The sequence below is a fragment of the Onychostoma macrolepis genome, chromosome 24 (assembly GCF_012432095.1).
Source record: "Onychostoma macrolepis isolate SWU-2019 chromosome 24, ASM1243209v1, whole genome shotgun sequence".
Lineage (NCBI taxonomy): Eukaryota > Metazoa > Chordata > Actinopteri > Cypriniformes > Cyprinidae > Onychostoma > Onychostoma macrolepis.
The window spans coordinates 7246659-7272864 of NC_081178.1; the positions used below are offsets into that span (position 1 = coordinate 7246659).

A 26206-nucleotide genomic window follows, 5' to 3' on the forward strand; every position below is an offset into this window, starting at 1 on the left:
AGGCCGACAAAGAAAATTCAATGTATCTATTGTAGAGCTGAATTAAATATGAAAAAATAACTATTAGGAATGTGACATCATTTACAGGTCAATGAGGCAAATTTTTTATGGTGGCCAAGAGAGCTCAACGTGCTGCAACTTAAGAAAACATATGCAAATCGAAAAAAGCACCAGCAAATTAAAATTGACAACACACCTGCTGCAAATACTCGCAACACAACCAAATACAGAAACGCGCTGCAAATATCAGCACCAACAAATACAAAAAAGCATTGCAAGTAGTATAGACCACAACAGAAATGTTTATCCAAAAGGGGACCCCAACAACCCTTCCAAAAATTAACCATTATTTTATTATTGTAAAAGTGTAGTAACCTTTTTTTGGGCATATTGATTGCCATTTGTATAATCACAGTTGTACAAATATCTTGGTTAAAAAATGGTTAGTGTAGCAAAACAATGGTTAATTAGCTATTAGCTAGCCAACTTACATAACATTTCACAGTTAAAGTAACTGTGTATTTCGTCAGCTTTTTTAGGCTAATAATGTCCAAAAAAGCTATGGAATCATTTGATCAGAATGTTAAAATAAACAAAAAATGTAATCTTTCAGAACAGACATTGATAATGTCCCAGTCATGTTCGTCACATTTTGCGGTTACCTTAAATATTCCATTGGTTTCTGTGCATACTTACGGCGCATTTCTGCCTATTTGGTTCTTCCGTTGCGAGAATTTTCAGCATGTTTCTGTATTTGGTTGCATTGTGCGTATTTGCAACATGTTTCTGTATTTGGTTGTGTTGCGAGTATTTGCAGCGCGTTTCTGTATTGTTTTGAGATTATTTGCAGCGCATTTCTGTATTTGGTCGCACTGTGTGTATTTGCAACGCAATTCCATATTTGGTTGTGTTGCGAGTATTTGCAGCGTGTTTCTATATTACGTTGCAATTATTTGCAGCACGTTTCTGTATTTGGTCACATTGTGCGTATTTGCAACATGTTCTGTATTTGGTTGTGTTGCGAGTATTTGCATTACTGATGATGTTTTTTTTTTTTTCATTTGCATTTGAATGAATTTTGAGGGTAAAGGTGATTAATTGCTCTGAAAACAACATTTTTTATTTATGCTTTCTTTTGGATTTGGGGTGTAGTGTGACCTTGGTATCTCGTGACAGATTTCCCCAACTAGCTACTTTAGGCAGAAGCTTGTGACACCACTAATTTGTGTAATGCTCAGTTCCTGACCTAGAAACTCTGTTAGCAATTTTTTTTTTTAACAAACTATAGATGTATTTTAAAGGCAAAATGACATGCAGCATTAACATATAATATCAAAAGCATAATCTATTTCACTTACATAACGTGATGCATTTCCAAGTTGAACAAAACACAACATATTATTTCCAAAAGGAAAGTTGTTTAAGAAGAAATCCTTTTTTTTTTTCTAAAGTAATTGTTTTTCTTTCGAATAGCTTGCATGAACTAAATTTACAAATAGATCAGGAATGCATATTAAGAAAGCAAATAGGATACATTTTCATTTCATGTTGAGTTTAAAAACCGATTAACTTCAAACAGGCATTACCGAACCATGAAGTGACCAAATAAAATGTAAAAAAAAATCCCTCGTAATGTGGCCCAGTCATGCCAAATCACCCTTTATTAGTGTGATATTTATGCCCTGCTTTATTGTGAGTAATGAGAAATCATTTTTGGCTTTAGATTTAACTCTCAAAAGATCAAACGACTTTCCTAAGCCCAGGTGGCCTATTTCACAGCACTTCACCACTGGTTTCTATCTTCACTGAGACAGTTAGCAGCATTCAGACTGGAGAAAATAATAAGGAATCTCAAAGCAGGAGAACGCGTTTCCCTTCAGAAAATAATCAATCCTTGTGATGTGGGGAAGGAGGAATGAGAAACACAGACTTTCCACTTTGACCTTGTTGAGTGACAGTTATAAATGTGAGCTGGGTCGAATCGTTCTATCTTTTCTAATTGCTTGTTTGTCCATTTGTTGCTCCTCAGGACATACGGTGTCAGTCAGGATGCCCGAAGAACACCGACTCCCCTCCAACTCCGCACCACGTCACTTTCTCTCATATTTTACAGGTTCTCCAGAGCAATCCAGCCAATTTTCCAGAGGTCAGGTGCCAGAGATGCCACAGGGTTCTTTAAACATTGCTGAGAGTGTTCAAAATAAGACATCCTTCCTTTTATAGTCTGCACACATCAGTGAAGTGCTAGTCAAAAACTAAATAAATAAATAAATAACACCACAGGCTTTAGAATATATTATTTTTTTTATTCAAACTTTAAATTTCATCGTCTCTACAGTGTAAAAGGTCATGAATTCAAAGCCCTAAAAGGACTCAAAGAGATGGATTCACATCGATGTGAATCCATCTATAGTATCCAAATAAACCATTTAGTAATGACTCTCGAGGTGGTATGGGAGAAGAAAATATAGGAATCAGAAGTTAAAAAAGCTTTTGAGGTTGAAAGAACATCTTTTAACAACCAAAAACTCTGTGCAGGCTATAAAACAGAACATAAATAAATATAAACACGATTAAAAAACATCCATTTGGTACACAGTAAACCAGTGTGATACTACAGCTAAAATTCAAAGAATATTCATGATAAATACAGTACAATATGTACTTACAGTATGCCATCGTACACCCACAAACCCCCAGCCACACATACATGTACAGCACAAACATAAGAAAATAAACATTGATAATCTCTGACAAAAATTATAGTCATGTGCATTTACACTGTACACACCATGTTGGTTTTCACTGTAATACTGCTTTCATTTATCTTTTTTATGCATGGTTTTTTTTTCTTTCTGCATTATAAAGTGCAGCTATCCCAGACTTCTGTGATTAGTGATCTAGCAATAATATACCATTTATCACACCAATATATTATATATGTCTCTCTATATATATATATCAATAAAAATATACATACTATTTGAGGGGAAGCCAAATGGGAATTTTCTCATGAGATATGAAGAATCACATTATTGCTCTTAAGGTTAAGGATTGGTCACATCAGCAGGACATTACAAGGGGAACCATATATTTAATCAAGCACCAAAAATCTAAAACCTTTAAAAGAATATTCTGGGTTATTTTTGTAAGACCTCCAGGCCACAAAATTACATTTTCTTTTTCTTGAAGAATATTATCATGCTAACAGATGAGACTGTGCTTTAAGCTTTCAAAAGATTGGGATCAGTAAGATATTTAAATTTTAATTTTATTTTATTTGATGATAAATACAGTACAACCCTAATACTTGTCAAAATATTATTACTATTTAATATAGCTGTTTCCTATTTCAATATATTTGCAACTGTAATTTATTTCTGTGATGCAAAGCTGAATTTTCAGCATCATTACTTCAGTGTCACACGATCCTTCAGAAATCATTCTAATATGCAGATTTGCTGCTCAAGAAACATTTTTTAATTGTTGTGCTGCAATCCATTTTAAAGGATTCTTTGATGAATAGAAAGTAAAAAAAACTGCATTTATGTGAAATCGTATTCTTTTGTAACATTATAAATGTCTTTCCTGTCACATTTAATCAACTTGATGCATCCTTGCTGAATAAAACAATTAATTAAAAAAAAGTTAAATCCTAACTGACCCCAAAATTTTGAACGGTAGTGTCATTACGCTATAGAAATAACCCAGAATATTCCTTTAAATGGCACCACGGCATGACTGAAACACAGGGCTGGAGATATGAAATATAAATTAGCGCAGCACTGCATCTTTTCAGAATAAAATAATGTAGGAGACTAATTTATATCCACAATTTTACACATGAGGTATCACGGTTTGTTTTTAATGATCACAGGAGGAGAGGTGGCTCTCTGACTCATTATTTCTTTAACATTAACAATATCGATCCTTAGTTAAAGATGCGCTGGCCATTAAAACAGTGTGAAATGTGAATCTCATTATGTTCACTGGTTAAATGGACGCGTCTGATGGACTGACTCATTATTCTAGTGAGATGGCTGGTGATTGTCTTAGCAGATGATCTGTCTTTCACAGCAGGGTGACTTCAACTCAAACACAGCTTCACTGTGAAAGCCTATTGGCCACGGGGTGAAACTGAATCCTGGTTCATCAGTTATCTAACCAATGGACCTGGAACTGTTCCTTTTTTTTTTTTTGCTGCCAGTACAGTAAGTACTTAAATTTATCCGAGCTTTGGTATTTTTAATTTTTATTTTAAATGTGATCTTTGAACAGGTATTTTCTGCCTTATTTTTGTGGACACAGTGTATTTACGTATGTATGGAAGCACAATTCTGCCTCAAGAGTAAAAAATAGAAGACATAGCCATCAGGAATAGTCACAATTTGAGAAAGTCACACTGAGATCATAATTAAGATAAATACATTTGCGATTAAGAGATATTAAGCTGTAATGAAGGGAAGTAAACTCATATTGTGAGGTAAATTCATACTTATGAGAAATAAAGTTACAGTTGTAGTCACAATTGTGAGATATAATGTTGCAATTAAGAGTCATATTGTGAGAGATAAAAAACCTTGTTAAGAGAAATAAATTTGCAATTGTGAGATATTAAAATCACTATTATGAGAAAAAATATGCAGTTTTACGGTATAAATTCACAAATTGAGACTTCAGTCACAATTTAATTAAAAAGTTACAATTGTGAGAAATTGTGATATTGAGAGACATACAATCACAATTATAAGAAAGATGGTTCCAATTTTGAAAAACAATAATTTAAGAAAAGAAGTTGCAATTCTGAGATATTAAGTTGCAATTAAAAGAAATAAAGTCATACTGTGAGACATAAAAATCACAATTATGAGATAAAGTTGCAATTATGAGACACATACGACTTCTGCCATAATTTGAGAAATCACATTGTAAAATAAAGTGTCACAATTCCAAGAAATAAACTCTCAATTACCTTTTCTTTTTTTAACTCTGAGGCAGAAATGTGATTCCATATGTTTGCACTCATCCCATGCAAGCACTAAACGAGAATAAAATAATATAGGAATAACCATTTTCTGGAATATATGACGACAACATTTTCCACAACTACAAGATTAGTCCATTTTGAATTCCAAGCGCAGGTATTTGCATCAACCTGCCAAAAACCTTTCAAACGCAAACAAAGACACGTACGCTCTCCACACATGCGAGCAGCTGAGATATTCTGAGCTCTAGATGTGAGCTCGGTCTGCAAGAAAGCCAACAGAACCGGTCAGGGAAATGTGAAGTGCAGCTTCAGTCTTTAGTTGCGTGATGGTAACGGTTATTAGTTGATAGGACTAATATTTCCACACACACAAAGCAAGGGCAGAGCGATCCAAAAAGACACCATAGAGACTATGACCACTGCGTTAGCGTTGAGCCGGGACTATCGGGACTGGACGGTAAACAGCGTGGATGTCCAATGTGTCTGCCACACCGGAGAATCAAGGTCACGTGATCTCAGCGAAGGCGATGTGATTCTGTTGACAGAGTTAGACAGAAGGAACAATGTCAGCAAAAACTTGAGAAGATCAAATGCATCAAATCTACTCTGGCAGTGAAAAGACTTTAGATGCAAACTGTTTTCACACAGGGTTTGAGGAGAAAAACACTGCTGTTTAACACTGTACCTAAATTCACTGCAAAATAACATCTTGTTTTCCAGTAAGAACATCCTTTATTTCTTTTTCATTAACCTCTTGAATAATGCTTACAGCATGAAAAAAATAAACCAAATAATTTATATAAATCATTATATGTATAAGTATCTAAATATTATTAATATTTTTAATAACATCTGGATACTTTAAATAAATGTATTAATATTAGATATATTCACTAAAAACAAGTCTTAATATCGTTTGAGATGCAATTGCACTTAAGTAAATCTTAAGGATGTTTACATATTTTAACTGGAAAACAAGACAAAAATATAGAAAAAAAAAAGAAAAACAGAAAGTGTTCGTTACTTTTCTTCATTTTCTTTTTTTGCAATTACACTACCATGTTTAATTTTTTTAAAAGGAGTCTCTTCTGCTCAACAAGTGTGTATTTTTTGAGCAAAAACAGTAAAACCATAATACTGGTTTTCTATTTTAGCATATGTGACCCAGGACCACAAAACCAGTCTTAAGTGTCAATTTTTCTAAATTGAGATTTATACATTATCTGAAAGCTGAATAAATAAGCCTTCCTTTGATGTATGGTTTGTTAGGATCGGACAATATTTGGCCGAGATACAACTATGGAATCTGAGGGTGCAAAACAATCTAAATATTGAGAAAAATCGCCTTTAAAGTTGTCCAAATGAATTCTTAGCAATGCATATTACTAATCAAAAATGAAGTTTTGATATATTTACAGTAAGAAATTTACAAAATATCTTCATGGAACATGATCTTTACTCAATATTCTAATGATTTTTGGCATAAAAGAAAAATCGATAATTTTAACCCATACAATGTATTTTTGACTATTGCTACAAATATACCCCAGCGACTTAAGACTGGTTTTGTGGTCCAGGGTCACATATTTTAAACTGTAATTTATTACTGTGTTGCAAAGCTGATTTTTTTCAGAATCATTACTTCAGTCTTCAGTATCACATGATGCTTCAGAAATCATTCTAATATGCTGATTAGCTGCTCAAAAAACAATTATCAATGTTAAAAATTTGCTGCTTAAAGAAAAACATTTTTTTTTATGATTATTAAATGGATAGAAAGTTCAAAAGAGCAGCATTTATTTAAAATAGAAAACTTTTGTAACATTATACATCTTTACTGTCACTTTTGATCAATTTAATGCATCCTTGTGGAAAGTTTAAGTATTATATTATATTGTTATTTTTTACTCAAAATGTTATTTTTGATTACATTTTTCTAAATCATAAAAATAGAAGCTTTTCACAGAGTCTCAGAATTTAGGACTCCACATGATCACTTAAGAAATGCAATGAAGGACAGAGAGCACCCATGTGTGCCATTTTGTAATAATGTGAGTTTAGAGCAAATATATATATATAGGCAGCTTTGCTTAAGCCCAAATCTCCCGGTATTCCTTCATCCATTTTACACACAGTCAAAGTTCCTGCATGAGGCTGACCGTAGGGACCAAGCAACAGCAAACACTAATGGTTTTGTTTAACCTTCAGCTGCCATGTGCTCTCGGTTTACGGGTCCAATCTGAAAGAAAATGAGTCCCAGTCAGAATCGTTCATTCATACATGGCGAGATCCAGAAGATCGTTTGTGCGACTCAAAGCTATATTAAAAAACGCAATGTTCTGTTTCTTACACGTGTCATGCAGATATAAATGGGCATTGAAAGGGATTCTGCTAGAGTTGTGATTCAATGATAGTTAAAATTTCATGGTGCAGAAACTACACGCTGCATTAGAAAATTCATAAATAATACAGCTGGAAATGGAGCGAGTTCATCAGAGATTCAGCAAACATGAAGAACGATCACAGAAAAGCGCTCCGCAGGTCACATCGCTGAAATATACACTGTGACCTCGGCAGAGAATATGGGGCGGATTTTGCCAAACAAATTATTTCTTGCTTCCAGTCACTTTCGCCGTGATCCCGCAGTCTGTGTGATTTGAAGAGACAAAACAGAGATGCGGATTTTCCTCGCCTTGTCCTCCCACTTTCAACGGCATTATGGTTTCTGACAGCAATCTGTCTGGGGGATATTTCAGCAGAAAGCAAAGTGGAATTGTCTGTTTTCCATCCCAGAAACCTCACGGGGCATTACTGCATCCAAACTTCATCTACAAGGACGGAGGGATATCGCAAATAAATCTCTCGAATCGGCACCCTTGACTAAAGAAAATTAGCATTTTTATTAGTGGAGAGAGTCCTCAATATCCTACACATTTAATTTACTGCATTTCAACAAACCTTCTGTGAACCGAGATTGTTCCCAAATGGTTTTATTGCAGCTGAATAAGCAAACAAGAACAACATTTAATCCCTCATAAACTGCAGAGAGAAAATCAACACTGCAATCTGGGATTAAATTATTCTCTTGTTTGCTTATTTGCAGGATCGCGAAACGAATGCGTAAATAAATGTGTTTAAAAGGTCATACTTGCAGCTTAATTACAGTCTGACGGGGCTCAGTGGTGACCTGTGGCTTAATTAAAAGCTGAACACAAGGTCTGACTCTCTGCCATGGAGGATAACGGCTGCTTGGGAGTGCCTCAGGAAGGAAGGAATTTCAAACGTGTTTCAAGTCTCTGAGGGCTTAGTGGTGCGTTTCTGCTTCTATTCGAGGTGCGGGATTGCAGACGGTTTTTAGGTCACCCAACTCAAACACCAACACCAGGTCTCAGTTCAGGTTTTAAATGGATTCTGGAGCACCGGCAATGAAAGAAAACGGACTGGAAGCAACTGTGTGCAAGGAATTCTTATTAGATCACAAAAGTCACATATAATGATATGACTCTCAGGTATATTGCAAAAAGAAAAAAACAACAACCTGATGTCTCCTATCACAGTGTACTAATAATAATAATAAAAAGGCTCAATAAAAGACCCTTATCCTGTATCAAAATCAAATATCTTGAGAAAAAAATAATCCTTATTGGCCAATCAGTCAATATCAATATGTTGGGTTATGTTTAACTAAAACTATTAAAAAATGTTTTACTTTAAATAAAGCTTAAATCAAACACATCAAATTCACATTAAATAAAGTTAAATATTTAAACATCTTATTATAAATGATTATTATAACTTATTTCAGATAGTTGCAAGGAAAAATTAAATACAAAATGTAATAAAAACTACATAGACAAAAACGTATCCTAATAATAAAAATGACAAAAACAACAAAATTTAACAACTTAAAATGAAAAAAAAGAAAAACATAAAAGAAAAACTAATACAAAATATAAATTAAACTATAATCAATACTATAATAATACAGTATATAACCAGGATACAGAAAAATAACAGTAGATCTTTAAATAAAGTGTAAGCTAAATCCAAATTATAGGAGATTGGTAGGATCTTAAAGTATGGTTATTAATATTTATTAAAATAATTATTGAATATTTACAGTATATTACAATAATATTAACATAATTATTGCATCGTACTTTTAATACTTTATTATTAATATTAAAAATTAGGTTGTGTGTGTGTTGAATATCAAAATATTCAATAATTATAAAACAATTACTCTAACAAGACAAAGGTCAACTGATTGCACCCTGAAAATATCTTTTTAAAAAGTCAATGAAAAATCTACACATTAGCTTTAAGTTCAGAAGAAGACCAGATGCAACCATGAAGATTGAACTGCAAATGCATTGAAAACATGCAGAAGGAGATGCCAAAGCTCTGAGTATGCTTTAATTAGCTACAGGTAATTGGTTTGTTCAGTTGAAATGAACATGATTGGGTTTTAATCGTCTTTGTACTCCAGAGCTTTGGCAGCTTGAGCTCCTCACACAGGTGCGCATACGTTTATTGCCTTGTGCTCTGCAGGTGTCTGAAGTGGCTGCTTTTGCCTGTGATCCAGCTAAAGAAACTCAGGAGACGGTCTTTCAGAGAGCGGGACGACAAGTCCTCATCATCCATTCTCAGTTCTGTCACCTGAGGGACAGGAGCGCACGGATACACATCTTGTTGATACGAACGCTCAAACTGACACAATTAGGACCCTTGAGAGCTGATTCAACACTCTGCACACAGGACATGTACCATGCAGCAGTTCATTTGACAGCATGATTCCAAGAGTGCTTTTCTCTACTGTGTTCTGTACCTGTGAAGCGATGTACTTCTCCAGTGGACTCTCAACCCTGGGCGAGCTGACCATCGGATTGGTGCTTAGGTGGTCCTGTGGGGGATCCTCACTCAGCAGTTGTTTGCCTTTGAAGTTATGGACCACACACACCACCTGAAAACATGAAAAATATAACATTATTTAAAGGGATAGTTCACCCAAAATGGGTAACCAAACAGCCATTGACTTCCATAGTATTTGTTTTTCAACCAACATTCAAAATATTTTCAAAATATCTTCTTTAGTGTTTAACAGAAGAGACGAACTCATACAGGTTTGGAACAATCTGAGGGTGAGTGAATGATGACAGAATTTTCATTTATAGGATTATTTCGATCTTCGAGAAGTTTGATGAATGCTGACAACACAAAGTTCACTCCTCAATCCATTCAAAAACAGTGTGAACATCAGTATGAAAATCTCAGTCAAGGCATCTTACATTACAAACATGCATAACTAAGCATGCCTAAGTTGATGCAAAAATGTAAATAATATGAATGTGTAAACTTTGAAATGGCAGGAAGTAATGTGTAACTGCATGAACGCCAGTGTGCAATGAATTCATTTCTAAAATATTATTAAAAAAATAATAATAACAACAACAACAAGCAAAAACAAATTGTAAAGTGAAAGAAAGGGTGAATATAAGGATTTGTGCAGCTGTTGATTGTGTTGCAGTTCTGGAATTCAAAGTCAACACAATACAGCTGCACTGTCAATGGAGTGGATAATATTAAAGTGCACAAACTTAATACAAAGCTACCGTGTTGTGCACAGTCAGGGACAATCGTGTGTCACAGTTGGAAGACAGAAGAGAAATAACAGTAATTTTGTTAGCAGCCATGTGAGAGTCCTCAACCCATAAAAAGGAACATAGCTACTACCCATAGCAGTTCCCGCTCAGATAGATAGATAGAATGATAGAGCGATAGATAGAACAATAGACAGATAGAACGACACATAAAACAATAGAATGATAGAACGATAGAGATAGAAAACTAGATAGATAGATAGATATACATAAACTCATTACTGTGTTTTACTTGCACAACTTGCTGTATATAATTCTCCATTCCAAATATGTATGTGTATGTTGCTGAGCGTCGGCTTTTTCTGACTTCTGTGCAAAATCTGTTGATGATATTAATAAAAAGCTCCAACACAGCAGTCAAGGGCCAAAGTAGGTCATATATTCTGTTGGTAGTTTATATTCTGTCGTCATATATGCAGCTTGTGGATCTCCAGCTAAACAGAGCATGTTTGAATCACTAACCCATCGTGGTCTAAATTAGGCCGATATCTTATAGCGGGCTCCTTACGCGACGAGAAAGCTTAGCACATGCAATTTCAATAATTGGAGCGTGTCAACTAATCACATGATTCTTTGTGCGCTTCCTCCAGCAAAACGGCAGCTAAATGCTTTCATAAATCACAATCTTAGTCGCTGGAGAGGATTCATAATGGCCTCGCAGCAGGGCTAAACACTTGTCTGACCCTCAAGACAGGAGGCTCATATGCTAGCAATATGAACAATGGAACAAAAAAATGAGACTACAATTGTACATTTGCTCAAGAAAATCTGCATAGATGATGGAACTATAGAACGATAGAACAGATAGAATGACAGAACGATAGTTAGACAAATTGAACAATAGACAGATAGATAGAATGACAGATAGATAAACAGACATATAGATAGATAACGACAACGATAGAACAAGAGCGATAGAACAACAGAAAGAAAGAACGAAAGAAACAGACAGATATATAGAACAGAGCGACAGAACAACAGAAAGAAAAAAAATGAATGAAAGACAGATAGAACGTCAGAACGATATATAGATAGAACAACAGAATGACAGACAGACAGATAAAGAAAGAAAGATAGAATGTCAGAACAATAGATTGATAGATAGAACGATAGCTAGATAAAACGACAGAACAACAGATAGACAGATAAAGAAAGAAAGACCGATAGAACGTCAGAATGATAGAACGATATATTGATAGACAGATAGATAGATAGATAGATAGAACGGCAGACAGATAAAGAAAGAAAGAAAGAATCTGTTGCATTTCCTGCAAAAATCTGAGTAGTGGTTCAGAATATCTAGTAAAGAATGACAGATTTTTTCATTTTATTTCGGAGTGAGCTATCTCTTTAGCAATAATTAGTTGCCTTAGCAAGTACCACTAATACTGTGATAAAGTAAGTTTAGTCAAAGTTGGAAGTTGACATTAGAGAGCAATCTTGGATCTTTTCTACTCCCAATAATCCACCAATACAAGAACTGCACTGCCACAGTGTTTGTTCAGCACCAACACGACCTCCTCTCAGACAAATTAATAGCTGAAGTCAATCAAATAATCATTAAAGAGCAGTCTGACAGTTCATTACTAGAGAAATCTCTGTGAGACCACACAGGAATACTTTTCTTTATCTTGACAGCGACTGGAATGAAGTTAGACAGGAGTTATGAAATGTTTTTAAACTATTTAATTCACTCTCTGATCACTAATGAAATCACAAGGGGGAAATCTCTTGACAAAGAGTCTTTTGTCACAAAATCTTCAGATGAAATGACACCAAAACTTTGCCACTGGGATATCACAGCCCTCTAAAAAGCTCCTTTGTGGCTGTGTGGTATGATGGACAAGAAACAGTCTTCATGGCTCCAGAGCTTGTGGGCGTCTCGGTCCCGATGTTGCCTACATCAGTGTTTTTATCTATTCTTCTGGGACCATTATCTTTCATCCTAAAACCGTGCCTTATCTGTACACTGGGCTAGAGGCTGTCATAAAAAAAGAAAAAAGAAAAAAAAAAAAACACATTCGAACGCTTAAACAATCACATTCAGTGGACTCTCTCATTAGCAGTGCTTGCTAAGGCAAACATCACTATTACTATTGCTCAAAGCTTATTCAAATCCCTCGCCCTAAGTACTGCAAGACTAGAAAACATCTTGCAACATCTGAGAAGGAACTTGTTCTAAGCATCAAATTTGTGTTCACTAATGGTCCAAAAGTTTGTGATCAGCAATATTTTTAAATGTTTTTAGGTCTCTTATGCTCACCAAGGATGCATTGATTTGATAAAAAACAGAGTACAGTTAAATTGTGAATTTTTTTTTTTTTTGATAAAGTAATATATTTTAAAATAATTATTTACATTTTAATAAATATTGTTTTGTAATAAATATTTTTCTATTTTAATATAATGTAATTTATTCCTGAATTTTCAGCATCATTACTCCACTAGAAAACACTCTAATATGCTGATTTGCTGCTCAAGAAACAGCTCTTATTATTATTTGTTTTTTGTGATTTTCAGATTCTTTAATTATTACAAATTTTAATGAATATAATTAAAAATATAATTTATTGTAACATTATAAATGTCTTTACTGTCACTTTTGATTAATTTTATGCATTTTGCTACAAAAGGTATTACATACTTACTGACCCCAAACTTTTGAATGGTATTTTGATAAGTTCAATAATTTTCTAACATCCAACAAGGAATGTTTTAGCAAAGAAAGGCTCATAAGCAAATGCTATAAAACCTTTCAACGAATTGAAAAGACGTCTGGGCATCAGTTTTTTCTTACTTTAGTCTGCAACTTCAGTCACTTCACTGTGGCAAGCCGAACTAATTAGCAGCTAGCATGAATGAAAATCCTATTCCAGTGTTATTTTACTGCATGTGCCAAGAATTGGTCTTTCCAAAGGTTTCTGCATGCTCAGGATGGTGGAGAGAGCTTGGGATTTGGAACATCACACGCTGAATTTACCGCATGTGAGGTTGAATTTCATGGATTTTCTTACATTGCTATGTTTTAACCCTAAAATGGGGCACTTTTTGGATAGATTCAACCAAGTACAGGCCAAAGTCCAGAAAGTCCAAAATGTATACCTGCAGTTCAGCAAAGCAAGAGTCATTGTGCTTGATTGTAAATCTCTAAAACTCAGACACAGCTGTGGTCTCCACAAATGCATTAGCTTCTGCTCTCAGCTCCTGTGCCCTGAGAGGAAGCCTGTATCATGATGTGTCCAGATGTGGGTGGTGGAATGAGGGTGAAATCCATCTTCCTGCATTTGGAAGCTGTTCTACGCAACACAATTGGCTTTAAAGGAATAAGAGGCCTGGAGCAGAGGGTCTGCAACAGGGCTGGATGCTGGCATAAAATTAGCTGGTCCTCTAGAATGTCAGTATGTGAGCGCTTCTTCTACTTAGCTTCCCACCAGCCAACATGATCCTTTCTCTATCCTTTTATCCTTGCTAGATGAGCTATATGCCATTCAACTCCATCTTTGTCACTACTGTTAGTTTACAAAAAATGAAAATTGTGTCAAACTCATTTTTTTTTTTAATCGCACAGACGAAAGATATTTATATATGTCTGAAGTGGCTTTGAAAGAAGTGTAAAAGATATATCCAACATGAATCTGATGAAAAACTTACTAGAAAGGTGGCGATGGCCACACCGATGATAAAGCCAGCAATGACGTCAGACCAGTGATTACGATACTCTGCCACTCTGTTAATACCCGTAAGGAAAGCCAGGCACATCAGGCCCAAAGACATGACTGGTTTAGCCAGACGAGTTCCTTTGGCTTTCACTGTAAATGTGATGTACATCTGAAATCACAAGAGAAAGAAACAAAATATATTCAAATAATGATTTTGATTTGCAATCATTTGTGGTTCTGTACTCCTACCCCTCAATTTGTGGGTTTTTACAGTACACTTGGTCACTTTATGTGTTTTTTTTTACTAGTTGTATAGGCATCTAGTTATTAAAATAACACATGTAACTATCCTCTAAAATGCATAGCAATCCGACCACACAAACCTCACGATTTAAGATGCAGATAAAATGTCATTGTGAATGCATCAGGTTATTCTGGCCAAAAATGTAAACCTTCCACCTCCCAAACCAAACTATGTCAACATCCAGACACTCAGGAACCACACAATCATGGACGGAATCGAACACCAATTGCCATATAGGGTAAAAAGAGCATAAACAGAGTGACAGAAAGCACTTTAACAGCCTACTGTTGTTATGGTTACATCCTCAAGCGAATGTCACTTATTTTCGAGCATCTATTTGTGACAGAGAAATAGGTGAAAATATGTGCTCTGACTAACTTACAATCTACATTTTGCAATCTGCTTTGTTAATATACAAGGCCTCCTGAAGTATTCCGACATATAATATGAAAAAAAAAAACACAACGCAAGGAGAATGGATGCAAAACTTACTCTGACCTAATAGACTCTTAAAAATTAAGACTCTTTATTGGTTTTGATGGTTCCATGACCTTTATCATAGAACCTTTCCATTACACAAAAGTTGGAAAGGTTCTTTTATGAACTGTTCACTGAAAGGTTCTTTAGGAAACCAAAAATGGCTCTTTTATGGCATTTTCTGCAGAGGCCTCCTTGAAAAACCTTTATTTTGAAGTGTACAGAGTCCATTAGCAAATGTCCATATTTGTATGTTGAGAATACAGAGATTTTAGGGTGTGAACTGTTTGGTTACTAGCATTCTTCAAAATATCATCTTCTGTGTTTAACAGAAGACAGAAACACATACAGGTTTGGAACAATGGTGTTAATGATGACAGAATTTTCATTTTTTTAAATTTTCATCCTTTAATGGATATAAGCATGTCCCTGTGTATGTATGAGTGTGTATCTCAGGAAGGTTCATGGGCCGGTGAACAGCTATCCAACACTCAGCTCAGTCAGGTAAAACAGATTGGCCAAAACAAGCCTATCCATCCAAAGAGATCTGCGTTGAGACTTTGTAAGTCACGTCATAGCAAGTGAATGAGAAAATGTGGACAAATGTGGAACAGTCCAGCCGACTCATTCTGGAGTATGCCTGTGTATCAGCGCTGAAGGTCGTAGATAATCAGCCATCACTCCTGAGGAAACGCCACACAAAGACAGTAATTGTTACCTTGTGCGAGTCTGAGACGCTACAGCGCTGTCTCGCTCTTTCAGAGTCTCTCTCTTGGATTCAAAGGTCATTGTCACATTGTGACCTGATTTTCTTCTGTCTCCAGGAGGAGTTGGGGTGAGCAGGCGTTTTTGATGTCCTCAAATTTCAATATGTATAACTCTGTGTTTTTTGGAGGATAAAACCAGACAGATCAGACAAATTAATGCAGACTCAAAAATCTCATACAAAACAGTTATAGTCTTCCAATGGATGTGTATGTGGCAAGGCATTTTGGAGGTTTTGAAAACAGAAATATAAAGTTCATATTTTCGTTACAGTATTTACAAGCAGTGAAGTCCTTTGTCATCATCTAATGCTCACTTTTAACTCTCATTTGTGACCCTGGACCACAAAACCAGTCTTAAGTGTAAGAACAACAAGTGTGAAAGTGTGAAATTGAGATTTATACATAATTTGAAAGCTGAATAAATAAGCTTTCAATTGGTGTATGGTTCTTTAGGATAGGACAATATTTGGCCGAGATACAACTATTTGAACATCTGGAATCTGAGGGTGCAAAAAAATCTAAATATTGAGAAAATCGCCTTTAAAGTTGTCCAAATGAATTCTTAGCAATGCATATTACTAATAATAAAAAAACGTTTCGATATATTTACAGTAGTAAATTTACCAAATATCTTCATGGAATATGATCTTTACTTAATATACAAATGATTATTAATAATATTAGTATATGATTAATATACTAAAAGAAAAATCTATAATTTTCACCCATACAGTGTATTTTTAGCTATTGCTACAAATATACCCCAGCGACTTAAGACTGGTTTTGTGGTCCAGGGTCACATTTAATCTTTAGAACACTAAGAATTTAATAACAATGTTAATTAAATCTAATCTTTAGCAAATCAAAATGAATACAATTTTTATAGTGTATATTATAATGTTGTAATTCCTAAATTTACTTGTAGCATTGATTAATTATTTAGTGTTTTATGTTTAATCTATTTGAAAAAATACAATATAGAATGTTAATATCAGCCATAACATGCACTAACTTTGGGGTCAGTAAGACTTTTTACAAAAGAACTTTCTTATGCTCACCAAGGCTGCATTTATTTGATAAAATACAGTAAAAACAGTAAATATGTGAAATATTATTACAACTTAAAATACATTTTCTGTTTTAATATATTTTAAAATGTAATTTATTTCTGTGATAGCAAAGTTGAATTTTCAGCATCATTACTCCAGTGTTCAGTCACATGAACCTTCAAAAACGATTCTAACATGCTGATTTGGTGCTCAAGAAATATTTGTTATTAATGTTGAAAACAGTTATGTATATGTATATATATATATATATATATATATATATAAAAATCAGGATTCTTCGATCAATAGAAAGCTTAAAAGAACAGCATTTATTTGAAATGGACATTTCTTTTGCAACAATGTAAAGTCTTTACTGTCAATTTCGATCAATTTAATGCATTCATCCTTGCTGAATAAAAGTATTAATTTCTTGAAGAAAAAAAAAAAAATCATACTAACCTTAACTTTTAAACGGTACTTTTCACTTAATATCAGTGTATCCCTATTTTTCTAAAAAAACTACAAAAAACTGTTTTACTTAAGTATGTCAGACTACAAAAATAAAATGGGTTGTGTGAGTACTGTTGCACGATGACTTTTCTCTGTCCTACATTTTGCATGTGCGATTCAGGAGCCAGTTGAGTCCTCAGTCATCTGCCTTCAGGGCTTCTGTCAAAAACCATGTAGTCTTTTTGAAAGCAACAAAACGTCATCTCACAGGTCAAGGGCAAGAGCCTCTGGACTGCCTCAAAGCTGCAGAGAGTAAGTTGTCAAAATATCAATTTTACACACTGTTGCACAGCTGTAAAGTTCTTTCCCGAGAGATACCATGTGTCCTTCCTGTCGGGCCGACTGGCCATCGGCTGCGATGTGCTTTAATTTACATCATCTGAAGGCCTAAAATACATTTTTATTGTATTTGTGACAGCTATCATATTCAGGATTGAGAATATCACATTATTGTTCAAAGACTTTATCAAACTGTCTCAGTTTGCCTTGATAGTTTTTGGAGAAAGTCAGTATCCCACGGGAGTCTGACAAAGTCATGAAACTCTGGAAATGGACTGACTCACAATATCCTGCCAACTCTTCTGACTTCATTTGCCACCTCATTCTTCAAACCTGAAAAAAAGTGTTAATGAGTGTTTGCAACACTGTTCCAAAAACTAGTGAGCTGCTCCCTACTTACACTGCAGACTCATAAGTAAAATGAATCATTATAAGAGACCAATTGGAAGTCTCTTTATTACTTAAAGAAAGAAAGGCCAAAATGTCCAAAATGGTTCGTTAAAATTTCAGTTAAATACCAAAAATCAATACAGCAAAAACGGTAACATAAATTTAACTGGTTCAGCTCAAAGATATAAACACAAACAATATATAGAAGACACAAATATTGGGTAAAATAATCAATTTTAATTAGATATTACATAAACTGTTCAAAAAAAAAAATTTTCTTTTGGGAAAAGAAAATATATTTCTCCAAGGATGCATTAAATTAATCAAAAGTGACAGGTAAGAAACGACAACAAATATTTAAAAAATCTATTTATTAATTCATTTCAAAATATCCTTTTTTATACATTTCAAATAAATTCTGTTCTTTTAAATTTTATATTCATCAAAGATTCACAATAAAATGTATCATAGTTTCCACAAAAATATTAAGCAGTACATTTTTTTCTATCATTGATAAAAAATAAGAAATGGTTCTTTGGCACCAAATCAGAATATAGCATGATTATATTAAAATAATAAACAGTTATTTTAAACTGTAATAATAAAAAAAAATTTCACAATATTACTATTTTTAGTGGATATTTGATCAAATAAATGCAGTCTTGGCAAACATAAGTGACTTCTTTCAAATGTTTAAAAAAAAATCTTACTTTTGAACAGTTATGTATATATTTTCATCTTGGATATTTTAATCAATACTTTTCAGTGCTAAATTAAAAATATCCATAATTAGGATTTCTGTCAAAACATTCATTTTTCAAAAATGCATTCTGCATTCATTTAAAACAGCTTGAAGCTGTTAAACACTAATACACATGACGTATGGAAAACTGTGACTATTTTGTCAATGTAACACACTGAATCAGCCTCCTTTCGAAAAAAAAAGGAACCGCCGTTGAAGAAGAGTTTTATTAATCAAAATATAAATTATATAAGTATAATCAATGAGAATATAACCATTTATGTATCAAGTTATCCTACTATTATAATCATGTATCTGCCTGTGTGTAGAGGCCTGCATGAATGGAGTGTGCAGACATATGGAGAGGCTGCGTGTCCTGTTTATCCTTTAGGCAAAATACATAATGGGGCCCTTATTTTCACAAAACATAAAATTAAGGCCTCCTGACTGCATCGTGATCCCATAACAAACATGTATACAATGTATTGAACACGCCTAGAAAAACTGTATAAAAGAAGGTACAGAAAAAGATTCAGGAGATTCTCTGCAGAGACTCTCGACTGCATTATCGCTGATAATAAAGTAAATTTTTCTGGCATCAAAATCCCAAGACTTCAAGAGTGATTCTTCATATTCAGTGTGGAGCATTTCGTCCAGATTATCAAAGTGTTTAAGAATCTAATTAATCATGATGTTAAAGATAAAGAATTAGCTAACTTTTGATTCTGCATACTTCATGACCTACAAAGACATGACTGATCTGTTCATTTGATTGGAAATGCACGTCCGTTCTAAGACACATTGCAGGAAGTCAAAAATTCTAAATTCTCCGACACGGCAGAGTACATCCTACAGACACTAATCAGACTCCTCTTGTGTCTACATTAATAATCAAACCTCCCGGGACACCATGATTCTTTCTGAGTTATAGTCATCAGGGCTTGAGTCGACTAACAGCCGGTATGAGATATTCTCTCCCTGCGGAGTGAGATTTCCTTGTGGGCCCGGTGCACATCTGGAGCGGCATCACTGATGAAAAAGAGGGCTAAACCGTGCCAGATGCTCATTACTTGATTTTTGGATTCTGTCCTTCATAGTCTGCTCGCCTGTATGGGATGTCTCGCATCCTAACCGGGTCGTTTTGGATAATTAGACCATGAAGTGAAAAATTAAGGGAGGCCATAAAAGTGGTGATTATAATGGAAATGAATAAGTAAAAGAGCTGACAGGAAAGCTCATATGTTATCTAATTTTTTGGGCTGGTTAGTGCTCGACTCTTAGCCCATTTCTAAAATGATTTGTAAGCTGTAACATTCAGTAAAGATAAATAATTAAGTTTTCATGGGTTTTTGCACAGACAAGCAGCAAAAATCAGATTTTTTTCCCCCCATATCTGACTCAGGTTTGCTTTGTTTTATGGAAACTCATCTCCACCACAGAATTAAAAAAAAGGTAATTTCAGCTTCTCAGAATTGCAAGAAAAAAGTCAGAATTATGAGATAAATAATTGCAGTTACGTATATTAACATTTTTATTCTGTGGCAGAATCAGGCTTCCATAGTTTGTAGTTGAACCTCAAAAACAAAAGTAAAAAAAATTAAAAATGTTTGAAGACGTAAGAAATAAACGTAGTTTTAAATTGGATTAAAATCTGATTTCAGACCTAAACTATAAAGCCCCGTTCACACCAAGAACGATAAATATAAAGACAAAGATATTAGCGTCCACACCAGCGGACGATATCGTCTGTTTATTCTAAGTGCACACCCGTCTGCTGCTTTAAATTCTTCAGTTCGTTATAGCAGGATGGATTCTGATTGGGTGTCAATGTTTGTATAGTTCATGAGCCGGAAAAAAAAACGTGGTTCAAAGTGATTCCAACAATATCGTGTGCCTTTATCGTTATAGCTGTAGTGTGGACTCTGCTATTCTTTAATATTGAGAACAATTTTTAGAACTACATCTTTATCTTATCTTTATAGTTATCATCCTTGGTGTGAACGAGCCTAAAACTGTATTAAAATCTGATCTGAAAGTGTTTCAGCCTGAATGGTGAGATCACTCAGTAAACGATTTTTACAAAACTTTCAGATTTTTGAAAAATCAGTCAGATCAGATTTCATGAATTTTTTCATAATTCATGATATACAAAGCACAGTAGAAAAAAACTGTAAAATCAGATTACTGTATGTGTGAACAAGCCTCTGTGTCTCATTGAAAACCAATTGAGCCACCAATTGAAAACCAACCATATCCTGTATGAGAAAGGTCCACACACAACCTTTAAATTGTCATTAAATCTTTTCACACCAATCCAACTCTCATTTCCTTTCTCATCGGCAATATTTCCTGCTGAAAGATTGCTGACAGACAGAGCTACCGCAGCGTTCATGGAGAAAAAAGAAAAAAAAAAAAATTACCACTTTTTCTACTGCCTATTACTAGAACAAAGTCCTTTCCACAAACGACTGTGTTCACGCTATAGTGCTTTGTGTCATATCTGTGCTCGATCAGGCTATGGACAGAATCCAAATGAAGCTCCTGCGAATTTGCATCTGCATTTCAAACGCAGCCCTGCGTTGTGCCATCTCTCCTGGATGCACTCAAGATAAGCATGCTTCATGATGATCACTATAAGACGCAGAGATATACATATCAATGATCTGCACAGGCCATTAAAAATTCAAACCAAGTGGTGCCCGCTATAAGACGAGCAGAAATCACCTTCATATGCCTGCTGTATTTAAACATCAGCTCAAAGTCAAAAGTAGACTGACGGTTGTCACTCTACATCACATTCATTAAGGCGGTAAGTGTGAAGAGCAGCAGAGGACGTGCTTTCAAAATCCTTCTTGAAGAACTTTAAAGCTAATGACTTTCCAAGGACACGTAGATGACATTACAGAGTCCATGTTACATGTTATAAACAAAAATAATAGTATAAAGTTCTTATAAAGCTCATGGCATCTTAAAACACTTATGAGTGGAACCTCAAGAAACAACAAGACACAATGCAGCAGCTAAAGACATCCACCTGAATGTGTATAGCAGTGCTTTAAAAAAAGGATGCATTTAAAGAGAAGTAAGTTTTACCGTGGAAACAGTCTAACAGCTAAAGCGCAGCATGTTAATTAATCCATCATGGCTAAAAATATCATGACTAAATAAAGGAAAAAAAAACCTTGGTGTTTTAAAAAGGGACACATTTAAAGACAACTTTTCCAAGAAGGTTTTACCATGAAAACAGACTACCAGCTAAAGCACGGCACAATAATTAAACCATCACTGCAATAAATATCCAAACTAAATAAGGTAAATAAAATTTAGACTCCTTCTGCCATGCCAGAGCTTTTAACAATGCATTTGCATAATTTCTTTAGAAAAATTCTTATAAAAATGAATACATTTCATGATTGTGCTAATTTGGTGATTCTTCTGGTCAAAATAAGCATTGAACCTCTGAACAATATCAAGAATTCTTGCTATATTACAGATGCACAGTAATCAACCGAGATGATGCCATCACAATTGCATACTGAATTGTGATTGGTCATTTTTCACTGCCCCGCACTGGATAAAGAAGGAGTAACTATTATGGATTTATGCAACACGGATTCGTTGCAAAATGTACCAACATTTTCGCAAAACTCCAAAAACTTACCTATTCCTTCAATTAACTGCTGTTTCTAGTGGCAGTAAAACACCAACATCTTTTATTCCTTTTCACCCAATTTATAATTACACGAGTAGACCATCAATTAGTACAGACTTATTTTTGCACAGTTCCTTGCACAATACTATGTTGACCTCAAAACACTTTTACCATACTACATGATTTGTTAACTAATACATTTTGATGTTTGCATCACATAACCAACTCCATAGGAATGGCTTTTCTGATGTTGTAAACTTGCTTGTTGACTCACCCGGCAGTACAGCACTACACTACAAATCATGTGAAACACGAGTCACAATAAAAGAGCTCAAAAATAGCAGGGCTGCTTTAGCAAATGAGTTTTTATCTTGCGTTTGCTTTTGTTAACACTATCAGTTACTTTAAGTGTAGGTGGTACATTATTTTCAAAACCGATAGAGCATTAACCTTTAAGAGCTACTCACCAGACATTTAATTTAATAACCAACGTTATAAAATGTTGCCAGATTCATGTTCATCTGATTCATGTTCAACGTTGCCAGATCCATGTTCATCTCACTGGACTTTTCACTTTGAAAGTGTAGTGAAACATGCGAAAAATAACACAATATTTTGCAACAACGTCACCACAGGCACATTTTTCCAATGAGGCCGGGTTGGATTTATGAGATACTCACAGCCATATAGACAGCAGCGTACACGCTGAGCGCCGCCTCTTTGGAAGGGAAGGTTTTGCGGGCTCGTAGGATGTCGTCCTCGTTGCCGGTGCAGGCTTCCTGATGGCTGATGTAGCGAAGAGCTTGCTGGCAACCCAGAGCTGTGTAGTTGGGTTTACACACTGTCAGGAAATGAGGGGCCAGGTTCCCCGTTACCACCTGACCAGCATTCACGAAGATGTCTGTGGTGAAAAGGCCAAACATGTATACACCTATGGAGAAGTAAACAGATACAGATACCAATTACTACAAAAACAAAAGCGTTTTTTTCAATAGCTATACCAGTAGTCACAAAAAAAAACCAATATGACTATTAAACTTATATTTGATATTAAAATTCCCTGCCTTCATTTGACATTAAAAGTATGTAATCCCTTAAAGAGAATCCATCAAGATGGGGCTTAAAATATGTATTTGACAAACATGACCTGGAAAATTGGTCCAATTATTCAGCGGTCGTGCTTGGCCTGTTTATTTGGTCTTGGTTAGCACAGCACGTACCAGAACCAAAATTTCCTACTTAAGCACATTAAGGGGATGGATACGACTAAGACTAGGTGATCTCCACAGTGGCACACATCTCGCCGCTGAGCTGTGAGGACGCATTAAAGGAGCTAATGTTCTGAGTTGATGAGATAATAACCAAACCTCATAATTGAACGGACTCTTTCTCATCGCTGCTCTGTAAACCAAACCATAATACCTCAATTAAAAGAGCTCAAACATTGGATGTGCATGTCATTCTCAAGCTCTCAATTACATTCCGATTTCAATTATATTTGATTCAAATTCATCCAATGTTATATAGTATATGTACCACTACATCAAACAGTATATAAGAACCAATACATAACAATGGATCTTTATCACTGTTGAACTGTAATAAAATGTCTTTACTGTCACTTTTGATCAATATAACGCATCCATGTGGAAATAAAGTATTACTTTTCTTTTATTTAATATCTTTTTTACCCCAAACATTTGAATTGTAGTGCATATTATAATATATACACACACATATTATATATATATATTTTTTTTTTTTTTTTGGGGATACATTTCCATTATATTTAATTTGTTTTGGATCCAGGAAACACTGGTTGTTCTTTGGATTTTAAGAATCAATATGGAGATTGTTCAATTTAACATTGTGATTTATATTTTTACCTAGTCCAACACTGAGGACCTAATCATCAAAAATCTGAACAAAACTATGCAAGGCCAAAGAAAATGAGCTAGACTTCACTGAACATTGGGCAACAGTTTTGTTGGCTCACCAGTTGACGATCCTGAAGCAAAACAAGAACTACTGAGCTCGAGGAACCCCAAATCATGATGGACAAATCACAAATTAGTCTTCTCCCTTCATAATATACCCGTCTGTTCTGAGGAGTTTTACAGTGGTAGATATTGGCCGAGGAACAGGAAGTCACCATTGTTTCTTAAAGAGCTCCGTTTTTCTCCTTCACTCCTAAATGTCATGTTCTTTTTGTTTGGAACATCTTTTCAGCTCAACAGAATGACAGGCTTGACAAGGCTATTATTATAGCCATTGAAAGACTTGTATCAACAATAAGTCATTTTCATAACTGTTGGCAGACGTATTCAGACAACATTAACAAAGCCCCGTTTAGCATGTTTCCCTCCGTAAATACAGTCACTCAGAGGAACGCCTTGCAGAGTTTTTACGTGACACATAGCAAAATAAGTTTGGCAGATGGTTTGGAGGGAAAATATGGTCTTGTTTTACTAAGAGACTTGAGAATGCATGTTGAGGTTGGCATAAAAAGGCCATCTTATAATGTCACAGGCTGGCGTCACATCAATTCTGGTTTCTGTCACATTGGCTACATAATAACTTTGACACTGACAGTCCCCCAACTGCATTCTGTCTGCAAGCGAACTGAAGCTAAATATGGCTTATTCACACTTCCTCTCCTTTGGTGGACACCAAAGAAACATATTGTTGTCTGTGAATCTATATAAATTTGTTCAGTTATTAACTAGCATTCATTCATATCCACTCTGATTCAGTGAGTTAATTCAGAAAGATTCAACTAATTCAGACTCCTGTCCATGAGTCTTTTTGAAAAGTTCATTATAATTATAAATCACAAAGGAATCATTTGTTAGTGAATCAGACAACCCTGGTTGCACTGTATGTTTTGGATTCACTAACATCAAGAGTCATTATAATTATACACATTAAATGTATTGCATGAATGGGCGAAAATGATCAGCTGACTGTGCATTATACATTAAATAAATACGTAGACATAAAATACTGATTCGAGATGTATATCATATATCATTACGGTTTTGTGACATGGATAGATACAAAACAATTTAGTTTTTGCTTTAGGCTGGAAAATAATTTTTACAAAACATGACTCCTAATTAAATGGCCTGAAAAGAAAAGAAAAGATTTTACCCAATAATGTCTGTTTTATAAAAAGACTTCTTTTACTCCATTACCTTCATAATGATACTTCTAGCTTGAGTTCAAAATTGTTCCAGAAAACATCAGATTTAGCATTTCATTGATATAACTTGAAGGAGGAACAGGAGCTATTTAATGATACTGGCACAAACATACACTGCTTTGAAGTGTTTTCTGTTTTCATTCACAATCATTTTTTATATCAAGAGTTGCCGTGAACCAAGAGTTCTTCTCAGGCAGAGACATGGGGAAATATTACTGAAAAAGCCTGCCTGAGCTAACCGAGTTCACCATGACCCACAGCCATTTTCTAAATTTAATCTCTCCCAAAGAACATCGCAGCGTGAGTCATTATGCAAATAACACAAGCCAGTGACTCCAGGTCATGAAGCAACTGGTCTCATTTGATGCTTTTCAGTTGAGAAGCATCATCAACCCTCAAACAAAACAGGAAGAAACATCATTCTTCAAAATATTTTATTTTATTCTTCTAGATGCTTTTATGTTTGATTAAGGTTTGCAAGGAATACATCTGTAAAACAGATAATTATAACCAGAACCCATAAAGGAT

General features: G+C 34.8%; 1 protein-coding gene across 5 annotated transcripts in view; it reads right to left on the reverse strand.

Moving 5' to 3' along the window:
* Nucleotides 1-2332: 2332 nt before the first annotated feature.
* The window catches only part of plppr5b (phospholipid phosphatase related 5b), a 56520-nt gene continuing 32646 nt past the window's right edge, over nucleotides 2333-26206 (reverse strand). For 3 of the 5 annotated variants that reach the window (XM_058766107.1, XM_058766108.1, XM_058766109.1), the window contains 4 exons: nucleotides 23157-23407; nucleotides 14299-14475; nucleotides 9816-9950; nucleotides 9518-9646 (listed from right to left, as the gene is read on the reverse strand). In XM_058766107.1, coding sequence (XP_058622090.1) covers nucleotides 9518-9646; nucleotides 9816-9950; nucleotides 14299-14475; nucleotides 23157-23407 — 692 coding nt within the window. Of the gene's footprint in view, nucleotides 5523-9517; nucleotides 9647-9815; nucleotides 9951-14298; nucleotides 14476-23156; nucleotides 23408-26206 lie in introns of those variants that run through there. The other 2 variants (XM_058766110.1, XM_058766111.1) reach the window with 1 other exon arrangement.